This window comes from Lepidochelys kempii, chromosome 24, assembly GCF_965140265.1.
Source record: "Lepidochelys kempii isolate rLepKem1 chromosome 24, rLepKem1.hap2, whole genome shotgun sequence".
NCBI classification, from domain to species: domain Eukaryota; kingdom Metazoa; phylum Chordata; order Testudines; family Cheloniidae; genus Lepidochelys; species Lepidochelys kempii.
Window position 1 is genome coordinate 4981438 of NC_133279.1, and position 27213 is coordinate 5008650.

At 51.8% G+C, this 27213-nt stretch overlaps 1 protein-coding gene across 1 annotated transcript; it reads right to left on the bottom strand.

Moving 5' to 3' along the window:
* Positions 1-452: 452 nt before the first annotated feature.
* PAQR6 (progestin and adipoQ receptor family member 6) lies at positions 453-25892 on the bottom strand. The gene is made up of 9 exons (XM_073322938.1): positions 25679-25892; positions 20124-20315; positions 17806-17933; positions 15777-15982; positions 14114-14240; positions 10430-10526; positions 8143-8287; positions 7145-7442; positions 453-5065 (listed from the first exon to the last, which is right to left on the bottom strand). The coding sequence occupies exons 2-8, from the start codon at positions 20172-20174 to the stop codon at positions 7171-7173; spliced, it is 1026 nt and encodes a 341-aa protein (XP_073179039.1). The 5' UTR covers positions 20175-20315; positions 25679-25892; the 3' UTR covers positions 453-5065; positions 7145-7170.
* Positions 25893-27213: the final 1321 nt, after the last annotated feature.

Consider the following 27213-nt stretch of genomic DNA (forward strand, 5'->3'; position numbering starts at 1 on the left):
CACTACAAAAGGTTTTCTCTCCCCCCACCCCACCCTCCTGCTGGTAATAGCTTATCTAAAGTGATCACTCTCCTTACACTGTGTATGATAATCAAGTTGGGCCATTTCCAGCACAAATCCAGGCATTTTTTCATGGTTTGTGTGTATAAAAAGATCTTCTGTACTTTCCACAGTATGCATCCGACGAAGTGAGCTGTAGCTCACGAAAGCTTATGCTCAAATAAATTGGTTAGTCTCTAAGGTGCCCCACGTACTCCTTTTCTTTTTGCGAATACAGACTAACATGGCTGTTACTCTGAAACCAGCAGTGTTAACAGAAATCACAGCTTCTAGGCAAAGGTTTGTGGCATTCGAGGGAATTGGCTGGCCCTTCCTCTTTGAGGCAAGCAGCCGGGCTGCTCTCCGAAGCGCTGACCCCTCCGAGAGGGAAAACAACACAACGAACAAGCCAGTTTTTGTTCTAAAGTTTATTCCAGTTTTGATTTAAAGCTGTTTATGCCACACACGCGCATGCCGGTAAAAACCAAGCACCCCCCCAGAGCAGACACAGTGCAGTCTATCCAAGGGGCTGTCCCGGACAGACGGACTCCGAGACAGGCAGGTTTGCTGCCTGCCCAACAGTGGTAATATTAATAATCCATCTCAGCGGCAGCTCTCAACCCACTAATTGACAAAGGAGGGCAGCAGCCAACTTCCAACTGCCAGCATGTCCCCTCGAGTGGGGTGGAAATTCATGCAACCATATCACCCGGCAAGTGCATTCCAACCTCGTTGAAAGATAGAAATGGAGAAGCCACCGATGAATCCATTCAGCCCCTAGAACCAGGGGAGGCGAGGTTCCCTGCACTACATTCCCCCCACGATTTCCTTGGGAGACTATTCCACAGCGCAGAGGAATTGGGTTGGATCCCTTTAAATAACGCGTGGGCTTTCTAATTCAGACGCCAACAGCAGCAGCGTAGCTAGGCCTGGTATGTTTGCATAGAGACAGTGATCGTGGTTGTGTGTCACGGAGGTTTAAACATAACCTTATGTAGAGAACAAAGAAACAAACTGGCATCCCAGGAAGGCCCGTGAGAGGGCTCACAACCTATTTAAAAGGAATGCCACCCCATTCCCAGACACTACATCCAGCAGTCACTATCAAAGCTGGTCCTGATATTTACCTGTCTGGGTCTGATCACATCGGCCAGCTTCTGTCCTCTGATCCAGGCCTTTCATTCAGAGTTAGTTGCACGTGTTATGCCCAGAAAGCACATGGAGTATACATATAAATTAAGTCAATGGGAGTGGGTATTTCCTAGACACTGGCTCAAATCTTTCCCTTCCAAAGACGAGTTTCGATTTGGGGTTCCCTCCCCAAATCAATAGGCCAGGACTAACACCCCCACCATCGCTACCTACAATAAATAGGGAGAAAAATACAAAACGCACTGGGATCTAGTGAGTGCTCGCTTTCGTCATGTCAGAAAACAGCAAAGAAGTTGCTTTAGGAAACACAGACTCAACCCCACAAAATGCAGTAGGACGGAGAAGACGACAGCTCCGGGTTGTCTAATACCCAGCCGTTATAAAACGCTTTCCATCCATTGGTCTCAAAGCCCTTTATAAAGTAGGCTGACAGCTATTATCACCATTTTATCAATGGGGAAACTGAGGCACAAGCAGGAATGCCTTTTCTTGGGTCACGTGCTGAGCCACATAAAGAGCCCAGCTCTCCTGATTCCCCATCCACAGCTTTATCCCCTAGGCCCCCCTGCCAAGCAATTCTCCAGTCTTGAGTTTAAGGCAGAAGCTCTGGCAAGGTCCCATCGAATGCAGAGCGACCTCAGAGAGGAGCCGTTTGTTCTACTCCACAGAAAAACGTCCCTTCAGCCCCGATCCTGGGAAGGGGAGAATAATCCTTAGCTACGGGGGCTTCAGAGATTCACAGGATTGGGGCCTCTACACAGAGGCATAGCTACAACTGGGACTCTGAGCTTCACATATCAACGCACGGCCCCGCGCTTGGGCCATTCCTTCTGTACAGGCCCAGTGAGTCAGCAACAGCACCGACAGGAGACTCCTGACCCCTCCCCAAATCTCCTGCTCTGACCACTAGATCTCATTCTCACCTGGAGCTGGAACAACCAACTCCTGCCAGACAGACAGACCCACACCCACAATATTCCAGATCTAACCCCCAGATGACCACACTTCCCTGAATTCAGGCAGGGAGAGGACAGCCGGCTGGTCAGACTGATTCTATACCATGAAGGCTGCTCTGGTGCCGACCTGCAGGGCAGCTAAATTGAGGCCCCTTCCGTGAGAAATAAGCGACGAGTGGCACAGCTCACCGTGCAGATTGCTGTGTCTGTTGCTGCTATTGGCAGGCTTCTAGCTACAGAGGAAGGTGGGGGAAAAAATCTAATCTGACAAGCAAGTGCGTGTCTCTTGGCCACACGGGTGATAAATACCAGGAGCATAGCAGAATCGCAGGCAGCCCCTTGCAACACACAAGAACTTTAATGCTGTAAATCTACCCCCTGCTAAACTGGCTTCATGCAGACATTTATCTGCATTTCGGGATCTCCCGAGGAACACAGGATAGCCAGAGAGGGACCTGGGTTCTTTAAGAGAAAAAGGTGAGTTGTTAGAGCAGTAGATAATGCCAGGGCGCCAAACTACAAGATTTGCCCCATTCTCAGCTGGTGTTCATCAGCAGAACTCCATTGATTTCAGTGGAGCAATGCTAGTTTACGCCAGCTGAGGATTTAGTCCAGCCTCTGGGTAAATGGAGGCCGATCTAGCACAGAAGGCACCAAGGCGTCTCAAAACACTCGGACTCAGCCTGGATTGTGGGGGGGAGTCGGGGGACTGCCTGTCATTGAAACAAAAAGAAAAGGAGGGTTTGTGGCACCTTAGAGACTAACCAATTTATTTGCTCAAGTCCACAAGTCCTCCTTTTCTTTTTGCGAATACAGACTAACACGACTGCTCCTCTGAAACCTGTCATTGAAACAGAATCACTCATTGCTCCTAGGAGAATACAGGCCTAGATGCACCGAGGGGTTAATCTGGTACAGGCACAAGACTAGTCAGAGGTCAGGTCTAGTACAATAGGAGGTGGGAGAAGTGGGGCAACGGGTCATTAATTGCAGGGGAGCCTTGCAAAAATGATTAGTGTGAAAAAAGGCAACCCCAAGCCAACCCAAGGAGGGGAAGGAACAAGGCAGTACATACACAATGCCACTAGGTGGCTGCCTAAGACCCAGGGCATCTGCCTCCGTCTTCTGCGCCAGGCTTCAGGGCTAAGCCATTGGGGCTGATCCGGCCCAGTGGCTGGGAGCAGCCCGGATCACAAACACTCGGTGCGCGCCCAGCTCAGGGAGGAGAGAAGCCAATGCCCGCTGGGAGTCTGGCCAGCCACGTGGAGCAGCTTGAGTTTGTTTGGAAATTGATCTGTCGGTGGGTGGAGAAAGATGAGCTCCAAGAGTTACCATCAACGAACACACCGCTCCGACCCGCTAGGGGCCTGGCACAGCCCTGCCTCTGGGAGTTCCAGACTAGTCAGCCTTTTCGACGGGCCGGTGCATGGCCACACACATCCCACACAGGGCTGGCGTCAAGGGCAAAGCTCTCATTGAGTCCAGTGGTGCAGGATCGGGCCCTACAGCAGAGAGACTGACCTATGGTCTGTACAACACCGGCTCGGTTGAAGTTACTGGGAGTTTGGCCACTGGTTTCTCAGGTGGCCAGGATCTCACCCGCTAGCTGTACAGCCAAGATCAGTTGCTGGGCACTTTAGAGACAGCACAGAGGGAGGCAACGGCCCAAATCCGGACCTATTTGAAGCAGCTGGATCTCCAGTGATTTCGGCACAGCTGCTGGTGCCAGGACCCTAATCTAGTGCAGAGAATGGGGGTGCTGGAAGCACCAACAGGGGCCGCCTCAAAGTGGGGAACAGAGTCCAGGAGAGTCCCCAAAGAAGCCAAGCCTTCGGGGGTTTGTTCTCTTTGCTTAACAAGGTCTTCCCACCTGCCTTTTTAATTAGCCTTTTAATTAGCCTTTAATTAGCCACCTGCAAACAGAAGGACATAAGCACCATGCAAGAGTGTTAAAGCATCTTAAGACTTGATTCTACGTTGCGCCCCTCCCACTCCTCCTGCCGTTCCTTGCACTAGTGAAAACACGCCACCATTCTGATCTGGGAGTGTCTCACACTCACACAAGGGCCAGGAGAGGCGTGGAAAATAATCAGGCCTCTTAAGTTTGGCTACTGCATTCGCTGCCTTGACTAGCTCCTCCTCAGCACCTACTGGGAACCACTTAAAACTACTCATCTTGCTGCCCTGGCTACGCCATCTTTCTACCAGCCTAGGGCCTATTCCTAGCACCCTGTCAGCTCTACACACCCCAGAATAACTGTCACACTGAGCCAAGGCTGGGTCATTCGCTTTTTCCCCCTACTCAAACCTCAACGTCTCCCCCCTTTACCTCTCCGGATGATTTGGCCTTGTCGTGAAGGCCCTATAAACACACCGTAACGCCTCTCAGCTACCCCCTCTGGACTGATGGCTGTTGAGGACTCTCCAGGACAAGTTCCCCCAGTGCTGGACTCTAGCCATGTGCGGATCTCCAGCTGGGCAGCGCTTGGCAGGGCTGGCTTCGTGCAGCGCTCTCGCTACAAAGCTGACCTCTCCGAGCGCACGGATTTCCCCGGGGCCGGATTCCGAGCGCCGTCAGCCCCTCCGGGGCCGGGGGGGATGTCTGCCTTGCAGGCGGCGGTGTGATTCGCAGTGCAGGGCAGACAGACTAGCGCTAGCTTGGCTCCAGCTAACCTCTGTCCACCCGCACTGTGCAATCACAATGCCCAGCTTGCCGGGCAGACACCCTCAGGGAGAGATCCGGAGGCAGATTTCGGCCAGGGTGTCAAGCTGAGCGCAGAGTCTATGCAACAGGAGAGCTGAAATGAGAGACGGGCTGCAGTGCAAACCCTCTGTCGGCATCACCTGCGAGGGGACAATGGACTTCTCCTTGGACAGGTCGTGGAGAGGGAGTCGAGAGAGAGATTTTATACTCAGAGCTGGAAGGAGATTTAAAAATACACCGTAAACCCCACGCGCACCCCCCCCCAAAATACACCGTAACCCCCCCCCACACACACACACACACACACAGAGACACACACATGCAAATACACCATAAGCCACATGCGTGCACCCCCCCCACACAAACACACCGTAAACCACACACAAACACACCGTAAACCGCCGCACACCTTACCCCACACAAATACACTGTAACTCCCCCCCCACAAATATACCACAACCCCCCCACACAGAGAGAGAGCGAGACAGAGACACACACACACAAATACACCATAAACCACACACACACTCTCTCAGCCAGATGCAGGTTTAACAATCTCGATTTGAATCAAGCCTGCTCTCCCACCAAAACTAGCCCTGTTGCAAAACAGAAATCTTTGCCACATTCCCCCTGCCCCAGCCTGGTTTTCATGTCAGCCCCTCCTGACTAGGGCTGCCAACCCTCCAGGATTGCCCTGGACTCTCCAGGAATTAAAGACGAATCTTTCATTCAAGATTACGTCATGTGATGACCCCCTGCTCCCCGGGGACACGTCCAACCAAAATTGGCAGCCCTGCTCCTGAGAGCGCAGAAGAGCCCTGGGTCACCCGGGGTGGGTGGCACCCACCAGATTTCTCCTGCCATCGGTAGGTAAAAAAGGAACATAAGAGCGGAGGACAGGATTCACCTCGGTCCATAGACCCACCAAGCCCCTTGCCCACGGGGCCCTCTCCAAGCCTGATCCACAGATACGGCCCCCAGCTACGGAGGGGGCTGTTTAGCTCAAACACCAGAGGCTGTGTGTGGCTCTGATGGTTGGTGCCCCAGGGCATCAGCTGGCACGTTGGCATCAAGCTCTTCCCCTTGGGGATGCAGGACAGTGCAGGTGAGATGTTGGCAGGCTGACGGGGCAGCCAGGAGAGAGCCGACGCGGCTCTGCGGTTAGCAGGCAGAGCTAGTGGGAGGTGGCGATGGGCAGCTAGTGACAGAGGCCAGCAGCTAGTTAGATAAACTCAGGGGAGCCCAAAACACAGGCCCGGGGCCAAGGCCAACCTACGAAATTCACCTCCCCAGTTGCCCCGGGAAAGGGGATGAGCAGGTGGTGGTTGCAGCTGCACCTGGCCCGCCCCAGCGACTGGTGTGAGCCTACGCAAACGTGGGGATCCTGTACATGGGGGTTTCTAGCCGGTTAGGTAGGGCCCCTGCTTTGCCTCTCATCCGAGCATCTCCAAGGTCTTTGGGCAGGGTAGGTGAGCAGTATTAGCCCTGTTTACAGATCGGGAAACTGAGGCACAGAGCAGGGAGTGACTTGTCCGAGATCACACACTGAGTCAATGCAAGGGTTGGGAACTGAACCCCGGAGTCCTGGCTGCCAGTCCTCTGCTCTATCCACTAGGTCCAGGCTCCCTTCCAGAATGGGAAATAGAACCCAGGAGTCCTGGCTCCTATGCCCCTTGCTCTAGCCATAAAAATCACACTCCCCAGAGTTAGAAATAGAACCCAGGAGTCCTGCTAAAGCCACCTGTGGCCTCTCATCTTGTCTCTGGCCAGTAATGGAGTCAAGCTGCCCCATTCCAGTTTGGATTTCAAGCCATCCAGGGGCTAGAAGGTGACAGCATCAGCCCTGGGATTTGGTTCAGGGGATAAAGGGACAGGGGAAAACCCTGGATCACGCCCAGTTCCCAAAGCCAAATGGCCACAAATATCTCCGGAGGCCTCCTATCACTGGTGACATACCAGCGGCCCATGTCCGCAGCCTCACGGGAGGACAGCTGCAGTTACAGGGGGTCGGAGCAGGGGATCAGGAGTCCGGACGCCTGGGTTCTTCTCCCAGCTCTCGGGGAGTATGGGCTAATGGTGAGAGCTGGATCTAGGGTTGGAGGCTCAGCCCTAGGTTAGAGCACCCCCACTTCAGGGAGCGCTCGTCAGGGAACCTTGTGACAAGGGCACGGCCCCTCCCGCACGGAGCTGTCCTGAGGTACGAGAGGTGGATCCCGCCAGGCACTGACATACACACGCTAAGGGCCCTTCTCCCTTCAGCCCCCTCTGAGCCCAGACCCCAAGCCGCCCTCACCCGTTGTCTCTGGGGGTGGGCAGGCGTCACTGCTCCTTGGGGCGGCCTGCCTCGGGCACGGTGCTCTGCAGGATGGAGGAGCCGCCCGGCCAGCGTAGCAGGGCCACGGTGAAACCCCCGATGATGAGCAGGTTCCCCAGCAGGGCCAGGCTGACGGTGCCGAAGGTGGCGGAGAAGGCGGGCGCCGGGGCCCGGGTGCTCAGCCAGGCCTGCCGCGAGCGCACGTCCGACAGGACGGCCTCCAGCTGGAAGTGAGTGCCCACCACCGCGCAGATGTGGAACAGCTGGTGGCTGTGCCCTGCCGAGAGATAAGTGGCGGGGGGGGGGAAGTCATCACCCCCTGCTGTGATGCAGGGAGGGGCAGGTAGGGTGGGGGAAGGGACCTGGCTGGTGGGAGTAAGGGGTGTGTGTGTGTAGGGTGCAGGAAGGGGCTGAGCTGCTGGCGTGGGGTAAAAGGTTAGAAAGGGACTGGTGTGGGGCTTGGACCTGGGCTGGGGGGATGGGAACAGAGGGATGCCAAGAAAACACCCCTCCTCCCTTTCCCAGCTGGCCCCAGGCTCTAAAGGGCCTTTCTGCACCTGGCCTGCCCCCCACACCCCGACTCCCTGGGATTCACCCCATAGGTCGCTAAGTGACAGGGAGGCTGGTGGATGGAGTCACTCCAGATTTAGACAGTGGGGCGGGGGGGGTCCGGTGCTGGGCTCCTGAGCATGACTGGGTCTACAGTGTCCAGGTGACTGGGATAGCCAGGGGGTGAGGCATGGTCAGGCACCTCGTCCTCCATGGGGGGCAGGTCACAGGCCCCTGGAATCCCCAGTGAGCAACTGGGGGCAGAACAGGGGGGCCGAGGCCGCAGGAGGGGGGAAGCCATCACAGTGCGACACGCCCTGCTGGCCATGGTCGATTGGCCTCGCGACAGGGTGTCGAGACACAGGGGCACAGCTCCTGCAAAGCGGTCTGGGGTACAGGAGCCGGGTCTCCTCTCCCCCCCAACTTACCAATAAAGTCGAAGCGCCCGGGCGCCAGGCGTTCCGGCAGGTGGGAGGCAAAGAGGAAGCCGGTGAGCAGGGCAAAGAGAAGGTGGTAGAAGTAACCCGCGGTGGCATCATTCCAGGTGCAGCCATCCCCAAAGCAGAACAGAAGCTGCAGGGCAAATGGGGATGGGGCGGGAGAGAGGAGAAGCAGTGGTAGGGAAGACCAGTGGGGATGCCTGGGTTCTAACCTGGCTGTGGGAGTGCGGTCTACTGGTTACATTGGGGGTCAGGACTCCTGGGTTCTATGCTCAGCTTTCCTGCAGACTCAGTTGAGCAAGTAACTTCCCTCCCTCGCCTCAGTTTCCCCTTCTGTCAAAGCAGGATGGGAACAGCGGCGTACCTCAGCGAGAAGCCATGAGGATGAATTAGTGAGAAGCACTAAGCCTGGTGAGAGTTAAGTGTCGCACCAGGAAAGCCTGACACTGCAAAACATTTGCCTTCCTTTGTATCATTCCATGTTGTTTATAGCCGGGTGCTGCCTAGAGGCCCCAGCACAGTACGTACCCACAGAAAAAGTTTGTAGTATAATTAGTCAAGACAGGGAGGGGAAACTGAGGCACACAGAGGGGCAGTGACTTGCCCAAGATCAGCCAGCAGGTTTAGTAGCAGGACTGGAAATAGAACCCAGCTCTCCTGACTGCAAACCCCAAGGCTCTATCCATCCTGCTTACTTTACAGCACTAAGTATTTTCCCAAAGCGGGGCCTAACTCTTTAGGTCCCACTCCGGCAATTGCATCGCCCCAGGCAGACCCCCGAGCCTCCCCCCAGAAGCCAGCGTGGGTCAGCCTGGGAAATGCAGTACCCCGGGTGGGTCATCAGACATTAAAACACAACAAATCCTGCATCTTGGCAGGGGGGTTAGACTAGACGACCCTTGTGGTCTCTCTTAACCCTACGGTTCCAGGGTCAACAGCCAGGATCCAACCTGGGACCTGGGGATCAAAAAGCACAACCCACTACCTCTACCCACTGAGCTCAGAGACCCAGTTCCGCTAGCCAGTGCTGTAGCAGGCTCAACACCTCGGTGGTCCAGCCCCACTGAAGGGATAGAGCCCCACATCAGCTACGTAACATTAGCTACGTCTCTCCTACAAGCACTACGGCTGTGCCCCAATAGTGAAGACATTTGCTACAGCCATGGAAGGGGTTTTCCCCCTATCATTGTAGTTAATCCATCCCCTTGAGTGGCGGTAGCTATCAATGGCAGAATTCTTCCAGCAGCGTCTATACCAGGCTTAATTATGTCTCTCGGGGATCAGGGGGGTTGACTTTTCTGCATCCCTGAGTGACGTAACTAGGTCGATCTAAGTTTTAGGTGTAGACCAGTCCCAGGTGCGGATTACGGCAGCAGATCCAGGAGCAGGAAGGTCTCACCCACCCCTGTATCCCACAGCACCAAGAACCATTTCCCTTTGCTGTTGTATTCCGCCCGCCGAGCCCATGCCCTCTGAAACCTAGCCACTGCCTGCTAGTGCTGCTGGGAGCAAATTCAAAGCCCCAGCGGTTCCTTTCTAGGAAGGATGAGTCACATCCTGCATTGCTGAGGAAAACAAGCCACGGAAGCTGTTATTGTTTGCATCGCTGGCCATAACACTGCAGGAGGCATTAAAGAGACACTCCCTTTTTAAAAACTGTTAATGTCTCCTGTGGAAATGCCTTCTCCTGGGTTCCAACCACTCTCCTGAGTCCCACGCCTCCCTGGCGCTCCCACAGCCTCCCAGTGGGGACGGGGACAGCATTTGCAACAGCAATTTGCAATTTGGGCCCCCCCCCAACTCAAGACACCTGAAAGGGACTGATTTGCTGACAGTGCTGAGCCCCCGCTCTTAGGAAGTCAGGATTCTTCCAGGTGTCTCATGGTGCACATCCAGACATCATGGTTATGATTAGTATGGGGGTAGCATCTGGAGGCTCCAGTTCTGGACTAGGATGCATATCAAAAAAGACACCCTGCCCCCAAAGAGCAAACAAAGCAAATCTAGTCCTTTTTGAAAAAAATGTACCTCAATTTGCCCATCTGTAAAATGGGGAGAATAATGCTTCCTTTCTCCCCCCGAGTGTCAGCTCTATGGGGTGGTGGCTTTGCAGCACCCACTGCAATGGGACCCAATCTTAGCTGAGGTCTCTTAGCTGGTGTACAGGAATGTATTGGACTAAGTTCTTTGCATCAAGGGTGGTATCTTCATAAATTTCCCTACAGAGCCTAGGGCAAGGGAGCCCCACCCCAAATTGCTCCTGAAATTGACTTACCCTATAAAACAGCGGGATATTGTCATAGACAAAGGGATACACAAAGGCTGTTGTCCGTAAAACCTTGCTCAGCCGGGGACACTCCAATTCCGGGAAACTGGGAATCACACAGGGAGAGATCTGAATTAAGAGCCACATAGTCACTAAGGGCTGCCAATGAGCCTCACTAAATTCAGTTCTGGAATGGATGCTGAAACCAAACCAAACTAACTGCATCGCCCCAGGCAGACCCCTATGTCCCCCAGAAGCCAGCATGGGTTAGCCTGGAAAATGCAGTACCCCGGTACTATTTTACCGGTGCCCTGGTTTATTAGCGTAGATTATTATAGCAATGATCACAAGTAGATTACTTCAAATGAACCCTCACATGCTGAAGCTGGGATTGGTTTTTCAAAGGAGACAAAGGTCTTGTCGACATAGACATTGACAATTGCAGAATAAGCTATTCTGTAACAGTTCCAATGTGGGCACTCTATTCCAGTATAAAAGTGATTTTATTCTGGAATAATTACTCTGCTTTGGAAGCACCTCAATTATTCTGTAACAAGTGTCTTTTAGTCCATATTACTGTGTGGACACCAAATTATTCTGGAACGGCTACTGTCTAATAGTTTATTCTGCAATAGCTAATCTGATCAGGGTCCCTAGTGGCCTCAGACACCAAACGCCTTTCAACTGAGTGCCTAAATCCCCTCGAGTCACCTTTGAAATCCAAGCCTGAATGATTAAGAACAGAAAGCAGGATGAAATTCATGTTAGACTGAAATATTAATTTACTGTTTGCAATTCACGCATCTTGGAAAATGCACAGACTGGTCAGTTTAATTTTTTTTATTCCTAGTGAATTTCACACAAAGATGCATTAGCAAGCCAGGCAAGGGAATTTTTGTTTCTAGTCAATTTCCCTTTCAAGATCTCATGCACAAGAAAGCAACCTGGGAATTTGGTTGGCGATATAGAGAGGAACATTTATCACCGCTCTTAAGGTTTTGTAAAAATTGGATAGTTTTGGTTTTTTTTAAACACAAAAAGGCTAATGAAGGGAGTCAAAAACAACGTGAAAGCATCCCATTCATTGTGATTCATATAATCCCTTCAGATAACCAAATCCAGAATGTTGCTTGATTTCCTCTCCCCCTCCCACTCCTGGAAGTGTATGGCATTTGATCACAATTGAAGTCTGCACTGAGAATGTTGTGAAAATAAGTCACAATTGTTGCCAAGTCTGGCTGCATTCTTGCATAACAGCACTTGGACACCATTCCTGGTCATTTCTGTTTCAAGTTATGGTGAAAAATATGCTTGTAAAAAAAGAAAGAAATTGCCGTTCTCTTTTGGAAAGTTACAATGTCAAAACTCCTTTCTCAGCAGATCTGTGGGTAGGCAGTGTTGTCTATAAGCCTATGCTGTTTTGTACTCCTCCTATAACCCTGTACAGCACCATTAACCCTGGATTTTATTTCTCGTGCTGCAGCAGGAGAATTGTTTACTAGTTCCAATCAGCTGTATAAACCCACTGAAGGCAACAAGACTGCATATGAGTCCCTGATGGCACAACATGGGCCTGAAAGGTTTTTGTTATTAGTGACAATGTATGAAAAGGAGAAGCAGCAGCGAGAACAAAACCAGGTTTGATCTGGAGTAACTGAGAGGCAAGAAACCCCAGCTCCACACAGGACCATTAGTACAAAGTCACATTTCAGACCTGAACCTCCCCTTGAAATTAAAAACACTTCATTTCCCAGCTTCGGGACTGAGGCCCAATGACCCGGAGGGAGCAGCAGCTGCTCTCGTCAATTTCAAGAGCAGACCAGCATCAAGGAAAAATTAAGACCGGAGCTCAAAGTGGGAGCAACCTGGGAAAGCAGGAGATCTTAGACCTACAGTGATTAACAACACTTCCCTCCAACTGCATAAAGCAGGAGAGATACTGACCTGCAGGCTCGTGCACTGTTTTCCCTTGGAAGTCTGTCATGGCCCAGAAATATAACCAAAACTCATTTATTTCCACATCCACTGAGCTGTTTAGTTCCTGGCAGGTGGCACTTCTGGGGCCAGGAGGGCTGAACTAAATAACACTTTGCATCTCTCCCTGCTGCTTTCCATCTGTGGATCTCAACGTGCTTTATGCGTCCATCTGGTCAACGGTTTTCAGAAGTTGGCACCAACGTCTGGGTGCCCGGCTCAAGAGGCCCTGGGGCTGTATTTTCAGACAGCTCCCACAGACGCCAGCTGGGGTTTGGGCTGTCCAGAGATTCTGCAAATTAAGCCCCTTTGGGTTTCTGAAACCAATTGCCACTTTTTGGAAATCTTGGACATTCAATTCTCACCCCATCCCTCTGGGGTATGTAGTATTATTTATCCATCTAAGGTATGTCTATTCTGCATTGTGAACCCACATTGGTGAGGCAGCTTCGTGGACTGTTTCCAAGCCCACGTCTGAGCGTCCACACTGCAGTGGAAACCCAGGTTTACAATTGCTGGACCAACATCTCACAGCCACGTTAACGCGTCCACACTGCGCTACGCCGACCTTCTGACGCAGGTCTGCAGTTTGAGCTGCATCCACACTGCAAAAATGACCCGAGTCAGTGGGACTCTTTCTGATCCACCCCCAGAGCAGGGTTTGAGGACCTGAGTCCTTGCTGAGTCGAGTCAGACTGATGTGTGAGTGGATGGAAGAAGGACTAGGGCTCAAACCTGAGTCAGAGCCTAGGCTTAGCATGCAGTGTAGACAGACCCATGATTGGGGGATGGTGGAGGCTGAGGTACAGGGAATGGAAGTTATCACAAGGTCAGGCAGTGAGACAGTGACTTAGTAGGGAATAGAACCCAGGAGTCCAGGCCAGACACCCTATCCGCTGCTCTCACCCCTAGATGCCAATTCTCATGCTACCTGGCTACGGGTTCCGTTTAAAGACTGAACGGTTATGACTCTACAAAGGGATTTGTTTGGTCACCATTTTAAATAAAGGCACATGCTTTCAACAGAACAGATGATATAATAGGCTAGGATTTTACCCTTTGCCTGAAGCAAGTTGAGTGAAATCAGCCAGGGCAGGAGAACCAGTATCCAGTCTCTGAGAGTGGATGACCTGACTAAGAGCCGTGCGTAAGCCTGAAAGAGTCTCTCTCTCACCAACAGAAGTTGGTCCAATAAAATATATTACTTCGCCCACCTTGTCTGTCAGTGGACAAAAGCAGACATTTCAGACAGGCGCAAGAAGTGCCCAGTGAATAATTATGGACTAACCTGCCCACCACAGGGGACGTTTCCCCACCCCTTGTCAGTTAAAGGTTGGCTTACGACCTGAAAGATTGAAACCCCATGTCTATTGTTTTTATCCTATGTAATGAAACCATAGATTGTTCTCTTGGATTCAGTGGCATCTTGTGGCAAGGAGTTCCACCGGCCAACTCAGCACTGCACTCAAAACAACTTGTGAAATCATGCACGAGACCCACTCAGTGCAGCCCCTGCTGAAATCATCAAGGGTTGTACGGGTGTGAAGTGCTGGAATAATTTGCCTCACAAGCGAATAGGACAGATCTGCTGACTGGCTGGGGTGTTAGTGTATTATGCATAAAGAAACAGATGCAAGGAGGATTTGCACAGCAGAGAAATGGATAATGCCCTGATATTTTGCATAATACGTTCTTGGTACTGCATAGACCCTTACATACCGGGAGTAACAAGACAGACTGGTGCAGATAAATGAGTTAAAAGCAGCCATTGGTACAAAGTAATGGTGTAAAGTGCTGTTAACCCAACGGTCTGGCATCGCATAGGCTCCATATGTGAAAGCACAGCCTACAACACAAACACACTACATTATGGGACGGCATTGGACAAGACTCAGGTCACATTCTGCTAGGCCAGGGGCGGCCGACCTGTGGCTCCGGAGCCCTTCAGAAGTTAACAGGCGGCTCCTTGTCTAGGCACTGACTCCGGGGCTGGAGCGGCTGGTGCCAACTTTCCAATGGGCGGGGGGGGGGGTTCTGGGGGTGCTCACTGCTCAACCCCTGGCTCATCACAGGCCCTTCCCCCCACTCCACCCTTTCCCGCCCCCTCCCCTGAGCCTGCCGTGCCCTCGCTCCTCCTCGCCCCCCACCCAGAGCCTCCTGCACTGCCATGAAACAGCTGATCCAGAGGTGCAGAGAGGGAGGGAGGGGGAGGCGCTGATCGGCTGGGATGTCGGTGGGAGCAGGGGGAGCTGATGGGGGGCTGCTGAGGTGTTATTGGGGCTCTTTGGCCATGTACACTGGTAAATTCTGGCTCCTTCTCAGGCTCAGGTTGGCCACCCCTGTGCTAGTCGCTTAGTGGCAGGGAAACCAGCCAACTTTATGAAGCCGCCTTTGGGAGCTTAATAGAGCTGGGCAGAGATTTTCAACGGAAACATATTTTTTTGGCAACAGCAAAGTGGATTCGGTGACCCCCAAAATGCCAAGTTTGTCACATTGCTTCGGTTGGAACAAGATTCCAACAAACAATCAAAGTTCCGTTTCGGCATTTTCTGAAACCAAACATTTCCGTTTGCTTATTTCAAAATGTTCCTGCCATTTTTAGGTGGTTGGTTTTTTAAAAACACATTCAAAAACATGCTCAGAAAACAGAACAAAATGCTCCATTGAAATAAGTGCTTCATTCAACCCAAAATGGAATGTTTTGGATTTTCTGATTCACTGGGAGTCCAATTTTTAATTTAATTTTTCTTCCAGAATTGCCAGTGAATCAAAAAAAAAAAATCTGTTATTTGCCCTGCTTTAGACTTCAGGGTGCTGGCAAAACCTAGTCCCCAGAGAGAACTCACTCCCCAAACTGAAACTGATCAATTGCTCAGGGGGAAACGAGAGAGGCTTTAGGGCAGTACAACACTGAGAAATCAGACTGGCTCTGGCAGATCGATCTGGGGAGCAGATTCCAGAGCCCAGGGGGCTGCGTTTGAGCACAAAGGGGCCTGGAAAGGGAGCCGGCTGGGAGTACATTTCAGAGCTCTCAACCAAAAAGAGGAGAGCCTGTACTTCTCATGTGATGAGATTTACTAATCAGGGGCAGATCTCCCCTGGGTGTAAATTGGTGTCATGAAGTCAATGGGACGATGCTGATTTACAGCAGCCAAGGGTGTTGCCTGGCTGACCCAGAAGGAGAAGCGTACTCCCAAAGGCCAGGCTGTTAAACAGAGCTGCACCTGACCCAGGACCGTGGATCCAATTGGCGAGGGCATCCAGATTCCAGAGCTGAATTCTGTGGCTCAAGCCCCTCCCTATATACAAGCCCAGAGAACCTCTGGCCTTGTCTTTAACTTGCTGCCCCTGGCCACTTGCCACGTGGGAGCTTCGGACTTACCCAGGCTGTAGAGGCTAAGGGCTCCATAGTCAAAGAAGTAGCAAATGTGGCGGGCGTGGGCAGACATGGTGCTGAAGGTGTGGGCGCAGCTGGAGGTGAAGGGGTACAGGCAGACCAGCAACATGTAGACGAGGAAAGGCCAGTTGTAGGCGTCTCTGCAGAAATCCAGGGAGGAGGAGAGCACCAGGAACCGCCACACGAAATACCTGAGAGGCCAACGGGCACAAATGGGGATGGTGCATCACAGGGACTATAGCGCCCCCCCCAGACCTTTATGAGGTTTGGCCAATACCAAACCCTCTGAGAATAGGGAGCCGGGAACCAGACCTCTGGAGTTTCTAGGTCAAGCTCTGCAGCATTGTCATTTCCAGTTCCCACACGGTGAAACTGAGGCAGAGATGAAGAGAACAGAACAGGACTCAACTCAGGATTCCTGACTCCCCGTACACCCTGCTCTAGACACCATTCCCTGATTCCCAGCCCCCGTTCTAGTCACTAGGCCCTCGGTCCTTTGGAGAGCTGGGAACGAAACCCAGGAGTCCTGACTCCTGCTCTACTCACTAGACACCATCTTTCAGAGGATGTCTACACAGTCACTAAACACCCGCGGGGCTGGCCCATGCCAGCCGACTCGGACTCGCAGGGCAGGACTGTTTCATTGCAACGTACGTGTCCAGGCTCAGGCAGAAGGCTGGGCTCTAGGACCCTGTGGGGTGGGAGGCTCCAGCCCAAGCTGTAAAGTCTACACTGCAGTGAAACAGCCCTGTGTAGACCAGTGGTTCCCAAACTTTAACAGCCCGTGATCCCCTTACACGAAAATATCAAATCTCACAAAAACCCCTCCTAAAAATGAATATTTCCAGGGATTTTGTCCCTTACCTGAGCATAAATGATAGAAGCAGTGATCTTGGAAATAATTTGGTTTGTTTAGGACATGCTTATTACACACTATTTATCATTACATTATTATTTAGCATTACATGATTAATTCTTTTACATTATGAAAACGGCAACGCTCTTCCAAGATTTCACTTCTGTAGCTTGTACTACTTTGATTCAGCCTCCTACATGTTTCATCAAGGAGTACCAGACATGAAACAGCAGGAAGGTATTTAAGAAGCCAATTCAAATAAAGAGTTCCTCTCACAAGCATTCAGGTCTTGAGCAGTCCAGGCAAACAACTCACGACTACAACAAAGCTAAACTTGTTCTGCCAGGAAGTCATGGTCACGGGGCTCGGGCTGCCAGCAGCAGGGCCCAGGGTCCCTAGGGACGGCTCTGTCGAACCTCCAAGGGTTCACAAACCCCAGTTTGGGAACCACTGGCGTAGACCAAGCCCCACGAGCACGAGTCGGCTGGCACGGGCCAGCCAGGGGTTTTTCTTCGCTGTGTAGACACCCCCTCAGAGGCCAAAGAATGGGACCCTTGAGTAATGACTCCCAGTTCCCTGGTCTGGCCACTAGACCACCCTGCTTCCATTGCTGGAACGGATTCCTCGAAGAGTTAACAGCTGCTTGGGGGCCCAGCTGTCGTTTCTTCATATTGATTATTGGGCAAAGAGCCGTTGGCACAACAGGAAGAGTTGGGGCAATCAACTGATTTGAAGATGGAGCTTGATCAGTTTCTTAACGGGATGACCTGATAGGGCTGCCTGCCATAGCCTGGACTGGACTCTATGACCCAGGAGGACCCATTGAGTCCCATCTCCCATGTAATAACGTGCAAGCTTTGGGCAATAGATTGGCACCCCTCCATGCTTCAGCAGTGAAGACCAGTTAATAAAGCCGGGTGGCAAAATAGTTTTTCCGCCCCCATGAAAGTTCAAGATAGCAAAGAAATTTCCCATTCAGAAATGGGACGAAGAGTTTCAACCCATTAGCATTTCCCGACAGAGACGTGTTTAGCTGAAATATTCCCCCACCTCCCACAGGTATCCCCATTGAAGGAGTCCGTGCGCCCAGGCAGGACGGGCATCGCCCCATGGACGAGAAGCCACACTTCATCTGGTGCAGCCCAGCCAGTCATTTACCAGGTCGGGAGGAAGTGGGTCCAGATATTGACAGTCTCGTTGGTCATTTGGAAGGAGCTCAGGATGCAGTCCAAGGCAGAGCTCTTTGGATGGCGGTAGCCTGACATGATGCCATCCTCCCAGAAGATCTGCCAGGGGAGAAAAGCCACACCAGGTCAGAGGGAACCAAAAGGAGGCATTATTTCATCCCTTAGTGAGTGAAATCCACATTGGGACATCCCTATACAGTATCACCAAATGATTTCCATAGGAGGTCAGTATCAACAGCCCCATTGTACAGATGGGGAAACTGAGGCACAGAATGGAGCAGTGACTTGCCTAAGATCGCCCAGCAGGTCAGTGGCAGAGCTGGGAAGAGAACCCAGGTCTCCCACCCCACAGGGCGGAGTCCTATCCGCTGCCTCCCACAGCATGGGGGTGTTTTGTCTCTGGATCAGGAGCAGAATCAGGGCCCCTCTCTTTTATTGGGGGATTTTCCACGTGGGCTTCTGTGCTGGGAGTTGCATGGAGCTCTCTTTGGAGGGGAGACGCAGGGCCACCCAGGATGCAACAATCCGCCCTTTAATCACCACTGCGTGGGAGGGGCAGGGCTGGGATTCCGGGAACAGACCCTGGCTTATGCTCACTGTTCAGAAAGTTCAGCCGGGGAAAGGGACCTGACCCACCACCCACCCAGCCTGTCCTCACCACTCGGAGTCATTTCACTCACTGCATGTTGCTAAACTGAGTGCCCTACAGAACAGTGGGCCAGATCCCAAAGAACAGTGGGCCAGATCCTCGACTGGTGTAAATCAGGGTCTACGCTGACACCAGCTGGAGATCTGTCCCAGTGCTTCCAATGGAGTGACATCTATTTACACCAGATGCATGGGATCTGGCCCCATTGGCTCCAATGGAATGGGGCAGATTTACACCCCCTGGGGATAAGATTCTGAATACGGAGGACACAATGAATCTGAACAAGCAGACAAATAGGAGAAAGATGGCAAAATGCCACACTGTTCAAATCAGCAATTTACTAAGTGTGCGTGTGTTGGGGGGGGGTCCTGCTGAATAGGGATTGGGGGGGGGGTGTAATGACTGTCCTCTCCTAAAGAGATTTTTATTATTTGTATCACAGTAGCATCCCAGAGCCCTAGACATGAACCAGGAACCCAGGGTGCTAGGCGCTGTACAAACAGAACAATAAGACGGTGCCTACCCATGGTACCACCACATCACAGAACAGCCTCCTCCTTCCAATATAATAAGGCTCAGGAAGTTAACATGGGCTTTTTAAAGCCTTTACCACCAGTTGCTTCCCAGGTCTGTCTCTTTTGTTGATTCTCCCAGATTTATCCCAACTGGCCTTTGTTGCCTTCAGTGACATTACTCCTCATGAACCCTTGCTCTAACTCCATTGGGGTCCCTCGCCATTTACATCCCGGCTGGGGAGAGGTAAAGGAGGCCCTGTGTGCGCTGAATTGTTTTTCATCCTAGATGCATCAATTACATCTTTCTTCAGGTGAATCTTGTTTTGTCTATTGCTCCCATAGCTGATCCTTTTAGTACAGCATGTGTCCTCCCTGGTATTTGCAACTTGACCCCGTTTGGTAGCATGTGAATTTCATTTAACATGCCTTCCCCATATCACCTATAAAGATGCTAAATAAAACCAGAACTAACCCTGGTCCCTGCACCCCATCCCCACTCACTTCATCTCCCCACTCCTAATTTAACAGATTGCACTCCATATTGTATGCACCAATTACATGGAGCCTCCCAAAGTTCTGTGTTGTAATATTGGGTTCACTTGCAATTTCACCGACCAGGGAAATAACCTATTTCCTTCCCTGATGAACCAACGGACTCACCCCACCCATGTACTTATTCTCTACACCAGTACTGACTTGGACTCTTGATACATTCCATGGGTGGCGTACCCGAGCCCATTTATCCACTGATGCTTTAAAAACTCCCAAACCCCAATCTGGATCTATGCTGGTTACGTGATATGTATGTACCTCGTGAACCTTGTAACCGATACTTGCAATCCTGCATAACCCAAGCCTGACCCCAGATGTACAGTACCTTCCCTCTTAACTTGTGTAAATTTGATTTTAAACATTAATTTTAATAAAATGTTTAGCCACTAGATGGCTCCGTATGCTGTAGAGAGCTCCAGGAGGGGGACTGCGGTTGCCTGGTCAACAAAGGAGACAAAGCTGGGACTAGTTCTGTGTGGAAGGTTGCCTGTTTGGATCTAGTTCCTGCTTAAAGACAGACTGGGATTGCACAGATCAAGACACGTGATCGGGGTGAAGTGGGGCAATACTCACACGAGGTACTTGGTGAACCCTGAATATCTGAGGCAACTTTATCGTCAGCATTTTAGGTCGGGGGTGGGGAATATTAAAGGTGCAGGTGGCTCAACCTTCAGGAGGGAAGCAATGGAGCCCTCAGAGCCTTTAACTCCCCTGTGTGGCTTCACTCTTCTCTAGCCCCTTGCTAGAGGGTCGAACGTGCGTGTCCTGGAAAGACATTGCAAATAAAGGGGGAGAGACAGCAAAATAATTATCATTGCACAGCAACAGAGAGGGAATATACAGTCAGCCTGCACTTGGAATATTGAATTAGAGCTCAGCATGTCCCAGATACTCTCCAAACACAGAGGGAATATACGGTCAGCCTGCACCTGGAATTGTGGAATAGGGCTTAGCACGTCCCAGGTACTCTCCAGACACAGAAGCAGCAGCATCCCCTGCCCCAAAGAGTCCGAAAAGATCTCACAAGCAGGAAAGAACTCTAGCTGCCCAGAAACTGTGATTGCTTGAATTTCGCAGCATTGCCAAGCCCAAGTGTTCCAAAATCATGAGTCACGTGCTCCAAAGTCATTAGATTGGCTTAGCAAAGTGGTGAGATTTAATGGAAAAAAAAAATCACAGATTTGGGGTTTGTTTGATTTGCCAGCTGGTTTCCGAGCATCCAGGGTGCTCTCACTGCATGATTTTAAGCTCTTCTTTTAGTGCCCTGGCAACTTCCAGGGATTCTCACAACAACATTTTTGGTGGCCGCAGAGTGCTGGTGGCCGCTCTGACAAACCCGTCACTCTGGCCCTTCAACGAGAGCCCGACCCAGGGAAGGTGGGTCTGGTGCTTGTGTCCCAGGCTCCCTGTGCCCTGTCTGGGCAGGAGCAGGGGAGCACCCCGGTGACCAGATACCACAGCTGACTCCACTGTCAAGAGCCGCCTCTGGCGTTACACGCACAGGCCCCATGCGTCCCCAGAGGTGCTGCCCAGAGCCCTCGAGGAGGCAGCATGGTGCAGGACGCCGATCCCTACGGGCAATCCCAATCTCTGCCCAGGCTTTGGAGGCTGTCGTGGCTGCAAAAAAAAAAAAATAAAAAAAAAATTTTTGCTGGTGGCCGCATTTGAGAAACGTTGCACTAGACCACGCCACATCTGTGAAAGGAACCAGGACTAGAAGGGAACGCATGCATCTCTTCTCCTTTTCTCCATTTACTCCTACTGGTGGCAGGTGTTTGTACTAAGGGAGCTGGCGATGAGAGTAGAACCCCAAACCCCTGCTCTCAGGTTCGGCAAGGCGGTCCCATGGTTAGAGCAAAGGGCTGGGAGCCAGGGCTCATTGACTCTGGGAAGCAGCATTTCCTAGTGGTTAGAGCAGCAGACTGGGAGTAAGGCCCCGGGGGCTCTATTTCTAGCTCTCTCATGAGCTCACCGCACAGCCTTGGACAGGTCACTGAGGCCTTTCTCTGTTCATGTTGCAAGGCCTAACTGAGTAAGGAACTGAAGCCTTAGGAGCCTAAGTCCCATTCACTTTCAATGAGACTTCAGCTCCTCACCCGTGGAATGTGAGCAGAGCAATGCCTAAATGCCTTAAAAACCCCACCTGGGCCTGAGTCCCTCTGTGCTTCATCCCCATCCATAAAACAGGGATGATTCTTCTTGGTTACAGGGGCACTTAGCAACTCTAGTCAGGGACCAGGAGTAGGTGCTATACAGACCCAGAACACAGACAGCCCCTGCCTCACACGCTGTACAATCAAAGTGCCAAACAAGAAACAGGTGGGGACGCAGAGAGGCTTAGCATCATTCCGTCTTTTGCCAGCCTGGTCCATTTAGGCTCCAGACTTTTTGGGGCAAGGACTGTCTAGCCCCATGTTGTCTGTGCAGCACCTGGCATGATGGAGCCCTGAGCTCAGCTGGGTGCTCCAGGTCATCACAGATCACAAATGGCCTCTGGAAAGACCAAGCATAATTTTGCCCCAGATTTCACCATTCACCAGACACATGACTATAAAGGGAGCTCAAAAAGCCTCCAAAAATCGACAGATGTTAGAAATCAACGTTGCCTTGTTTGGCTCGAGTTCCCCCGACTCCCCCAGCGGGAGCACGGCCCTATCCTGCCAAAAGAAGAGCAGCAAAAAAATCAACTCCCCCGCCTCACCCCTTGGCTAGAAACCAATTCCCCTTTGTCAGTTTCACACAAGGCTTCCATTGAATGCCAGCCATCTGCATCACGTGTCTCCCAAAGGGTCAGGAGGGAGCAGCAGAAGCCAAGGTGAAAGTTAGTTCCGTAAGGTTTGAATAGAGGGAGAAAGTCAGAAAGAGCCAATTTGCCAAATGCTCTTCCCCTGAACCGGGGCTCCAAATAAAACCACCTCCCAACTGGAACAGGGTTCAGAAAGATCTGGCTCTGGATCAGCCCCTTGCTATTTGCTCAACATTCAGTGTTTGGCTGTGCAAAGTTGCTACAGTTATGATCCAAAATGACAAGCAGATTTCCTTGTCCCCGACTCTGAGCGTCCCAGCCTGTAGCTACTGCTTCTCTAGCCTCTCCCCATCCATCGAGTTCACTCCTGGGCATTACTGTATGTCACTCTGAACGGCATTAGCCAACCGAGAGTCATCAGACCGTTTGGGGAAAGGAGAAGAGTGAGGGCGGAGCCAGATTTGAAAGATTTAACATTTTGAAGATTTTCTTTGAACGTTATTATTTGCATCAACCTAGTGCCTAAAAGCCCTAGTTGGGACCTCATGGTGCCAGGCGCTGTACAAACACAGACCAAAAAAAAGACAGTCCCTGCCCCAAAGACCTGCCGATCTAAGTCAGAAAGACAAAGAGACAACAGATGGAATCGGACAGGGGTGTACAAAGAGAAAGTGATCGGCCCACCAAGGCATAACCGTTGTCAAGTTTTCTGTAGGCATCCCAGGCAAGAAGAGTTTTCACATTCCAAGTTGAGAGTCAACCAATCAGAAACCTCATCTTCCCTAGGGTCAGCCTGGCCCTGCTCAGGGTCCCGGCCAGAAGGGAGAAAAGCGAAAGGAATCTTTGAACTCAATTCCTCTGGGCAGGGCCCATCCAAATCCCCCTGTCTTTGATTGGACCCCTCCCACTCCACATACTCACAACAGCCTCCTGGCTCACCTCCTTCCCTACCTGGGGGTGGGCTGCGGGGGAAAAGACCCTTCGATGATGGTGACAGATTCTGTGGCAATGAAGGCTAGAGAAGAACGCAGAAGAGACAGCAGTGGGGCCCAGTGGGTAGAGCACTGGGGCTGGGAGTGAGGATTGCTCCCGCTCAACTGACGGAGCTTTGGGAACGTCCTTTCCCTCAGATGGCCCTTCTGTTAAACAGGTAACAAACCCCATCTCCCGGGGGGTGGCGCAGGGTAATTTACTAGTGTTCGAAAACAGTTCTGGCATTCTTGGCTGGAAGGTTTCATAGGTGGAAAGACAAGTTCTGACAAGCATCAGACAAACCCTGCGATGCAGAGGACACACAGGAAAATGCTCGAGAGAAGTGCGTTAGGTAATTATGACTCCCGCTGCTGCAGGAACTAACTGAGCGCCTCATCGTCTTAATCAGTTTATCCTCACAAAAAGCTGTATCAGTCCCATTTTACAGATGGGGGAAACTGAGGCAGAGAAAGATTTAAGGCCCAGAACCCGAAAGGTAAATTTGAATACCTTCGAGGATCTGGGCCTAACTGACTTGCCTGAGGTCACACGAGGAGCCAGGAATCGAACTGAGATTTCTTATCTGTGTATCATAGGGTTTTATACTGCCACCCATCACCATAGCCTCTGGGCACCTTCCATGTAAAATCAGTATCAATAGCCAAGTCTGTGGAAGACTTCCTGAAGCCTCTGGCACTTCCTCCTTCTGGATAAAACCCTGAGCCCCAGTCCAGTGCTGCATCGAGACCACCCTTCCTACCATCAGCACCTGACTGAGCAGCATAATCCCCATTGCAGAAGGGGAAAGGGAGGCACAGAATCTGCACGACAGCAGACCCTAACCTACCTCCCATACCCCGGCCGAGCCTGTCTGACGATTTAGGAGGAAAGAAGCCATGGGATCGATTTTAAAGCGCGTTGGGAAATGAAGCCTTATCAAGAGGCCTTTCTGCAGCAGACGCTGCTAAGCACTCAGCGACTTTCCATGTTCAAAGCACTTTACAATCATGAGCAAATGAAGTCTCACCCCTGCCCGGCAATAAGACTGCCTAGCGCCCACCCTGGATAGTGCTTTACCGTCCGAGCGCTTTGCAGACAACACGCTGCTAAAACCTCCCAGGATCTGAGGGGAGCCGTGGGGCCTCCAGGTGCGGGGAGGGGACACCGCATGTCACTGGCAGAGCTCAGAAGAGAACCTGGGAGTCCTGACTCAGAGTGCCCTAAAGCCCCAGCAGCCCTGTCATTAATCATCCTGGGTCAGACCCACCGCTGAGGTGGAGGGCCCTGACTGCTGTAAAGAAGGGCCCAGGGATAGGGGCGCTAGCCTGGGACTGAAGATGCCAGGGTTCAATTTCCTGCTCTGCCACAGACTCCTTGTGTGACCGTGGGCAAGTCACTTAGTCCCTGCACCGCCACTCCTGTCATAGCACCCCCTTGTGCCTGGACATAGCATTGCAGGGGACTTTGCTTCTAGCACCCCTGGTCACTGCTTCCTTGGCCCCCGTGGTGTCCTGTCTCTCCGAGGGTCTGGCCCTCCAGCCAGCTGACTGAAAAGTTCAATGCCCTTCTGGGGTAACAAAAGGTCCAAGTCAATCTCTAAACTAATAGCTCCTGTCCCCCACTCTTGAACGTCCCTGCGACATTTCTCCTACGCTGCTACCTTCAGGCAGGTTTCCCCTCCACGCCGCCCCCTCTCGTGGGGACACTGGCAGCTTCCCTCAGGGATCTCCCTGCTCCTTCCAGGGCCCCTCCAGAGGAGTCCAGCCAGCTCCGTATGGGTCTCTTTCTGGCTGGCTTCTCCAGCTTCTTCTCTCCTGGGCCTCCTCCTTGACTGAGTTCACGGCTCTGTTTAACGACCCCTCCCTGCCACCCCTCGACACAGATGGGGTCAGTCATTATAATTAAAGTCTCCTTCACACCCAGCTAGGGTCACTCAGGAGGCCGAGGGACAGCTGCTAGCTCACGGGCCCGGCTGAGCCCAGCTTGCCTTTAAGGTCCAGCCGGCCTGTACCAGGGGGATCCCAACACTGCCCTACCGCTCCAGAGGACTGTGAGGATAAATCGATTAAAGACTGTGAGGCTCTTGGCTACGAAGTAGTGGGGGCCAGATAAATACTGTAGCTAGATTGACTACAGTGTAACTATGCCAGTTTACACCAGCGAGGACCTGGTCGCCACAGATGGGGAAACTGAGGCACAGAGTTTGGGGGAGAGACACAGCAAGTCAGAAACACAACCCAGGAGTCCTGCCTCCCTGTCCTCCTACATCCCATTTGGAGACGATCCCCAAGCAGGCGGTAGCTCCCTTCGCACAGTGTATTAACAGGGAAAGGGTGGGGGAGGGAAATCAGCCAGCTGGTGACCACCCTACGGGTAATGGTAAAGCCAGAGAGCAGAAGAAATGCCAAACCTGGTCTGGAGACGGTAGAAGGGGGATCCCCCAGCCGTTGCTACCGCTTCATGGTATCTGCTTGGAGCTCAGAGCTCGCTGCATCGGAAGGGGCCCTCCTAGCTACTCCACTGTTGTGTTTTTTCTCGCTTTTTTTAGCCACATTCCTTGGCAGAGCACATGGAAAGCAGCCAAGGGCTCCCTCCCATGACAGCTCCAGCCTATTGGTGGAGGGGGAAGAAAAGGCCTCTTTGAGAGGCTGGGATCAGGAGACAACAGAGTCAATAAAAAGGAGCTTTTGTACTGGAAATATCCCATTATTCCCGCCCCCCCCCCTTTTTATGTTTTAGTCTTAAAACATCCACCGCAGGGACTGCAAAACAATCGGGCACCCTCCCTTCTTGGGACACCTCCCCCAGCTAAGGGCATTAGCCTCCAGAGTATAAACTCACAATCCCTAGCATCTTCCCAGGAAATCCCATACCCTACTTCTGGGCTCCCTCCCATCGAGCGGACGGGGAGGTCACCAGCAGGGCATTATTGTAAAGACTTTTGCCCCCAGCTGAGCACGTGCAGCTCAGAACCTCACTGCAAGATATTCTGGGTGGCTGCATGTGGAAGACAAACCAGAAAAAGAGGAATCTTTTCTCGCTATGCCCGAATCCCGAGTGTCCTTTGGTGACATCATCATGGTCAGATAGGCCATAACGCTTCCCCTAAAGGATTTCTGGAGTGCTTTGCAAACAGGGCTGTGACATTAATCATAATGCTCTCAATGTTATCTTGGGCTCCCCCTGCCTGTTTATAAAGGGTTAATATACAATTAATAGACCTTACCTGAATGCTTCAGACAGGAGTACAGACCAGATCCTCAATGTATTTAGCCTCTTAACTTCCACTGATTTCAGGGGAAGCCTAAATATTGGAGCCTAAATACCTTGGGTCACCGTTAAACCAAGCTGGCATGGACACAGGGCTGAGATCAAGTTGAAGAAGGGTAGAGGTGGAGTTTAAGTGGGGAGGGTGCTGCAGTAATCTGTTAGGGCCCAACTGTAGCTCACACCCTTCATCATTAGCTAGAAGAAAGTCACCTGTGGAGAGATTCAAGTTCAGAGATAACCGTAAATTGGGAAGAGCTGTATGCCCAAGCGAGGACAAAGAAATAATACAGGAAGACCTAAAGTACAATTATTAGTGACTTTCACTTAAACTAACTGGGGCTTCCCTACAAAGTGAGTTATTGCATGGCCAGCCAGGGCGTGAATCTAGAGTGCACCGGCTCGCCACGCAGTAACGGCTGGTGCGGTCGCTGCTACTGTGCAGGGAAAGTCCCTGAGCGCAGCGTGGCGTATGCCTGCTTGAGAACTGCAACATGCTAAGCTGCACTCTAGGGCTTCAGCAGCGTCCACATGGGAAGTTACACACGTGCGGCAAGCTGGCGCTATGGATTTGCCTGCTGGCTTGCCATGCATTATCCTGCCATGTAGATACGACTTCACTGCTGTAAACAAGACACTTGTCACTTGTGAAAATTTCCCCCCAGTCCCTGATTCAGC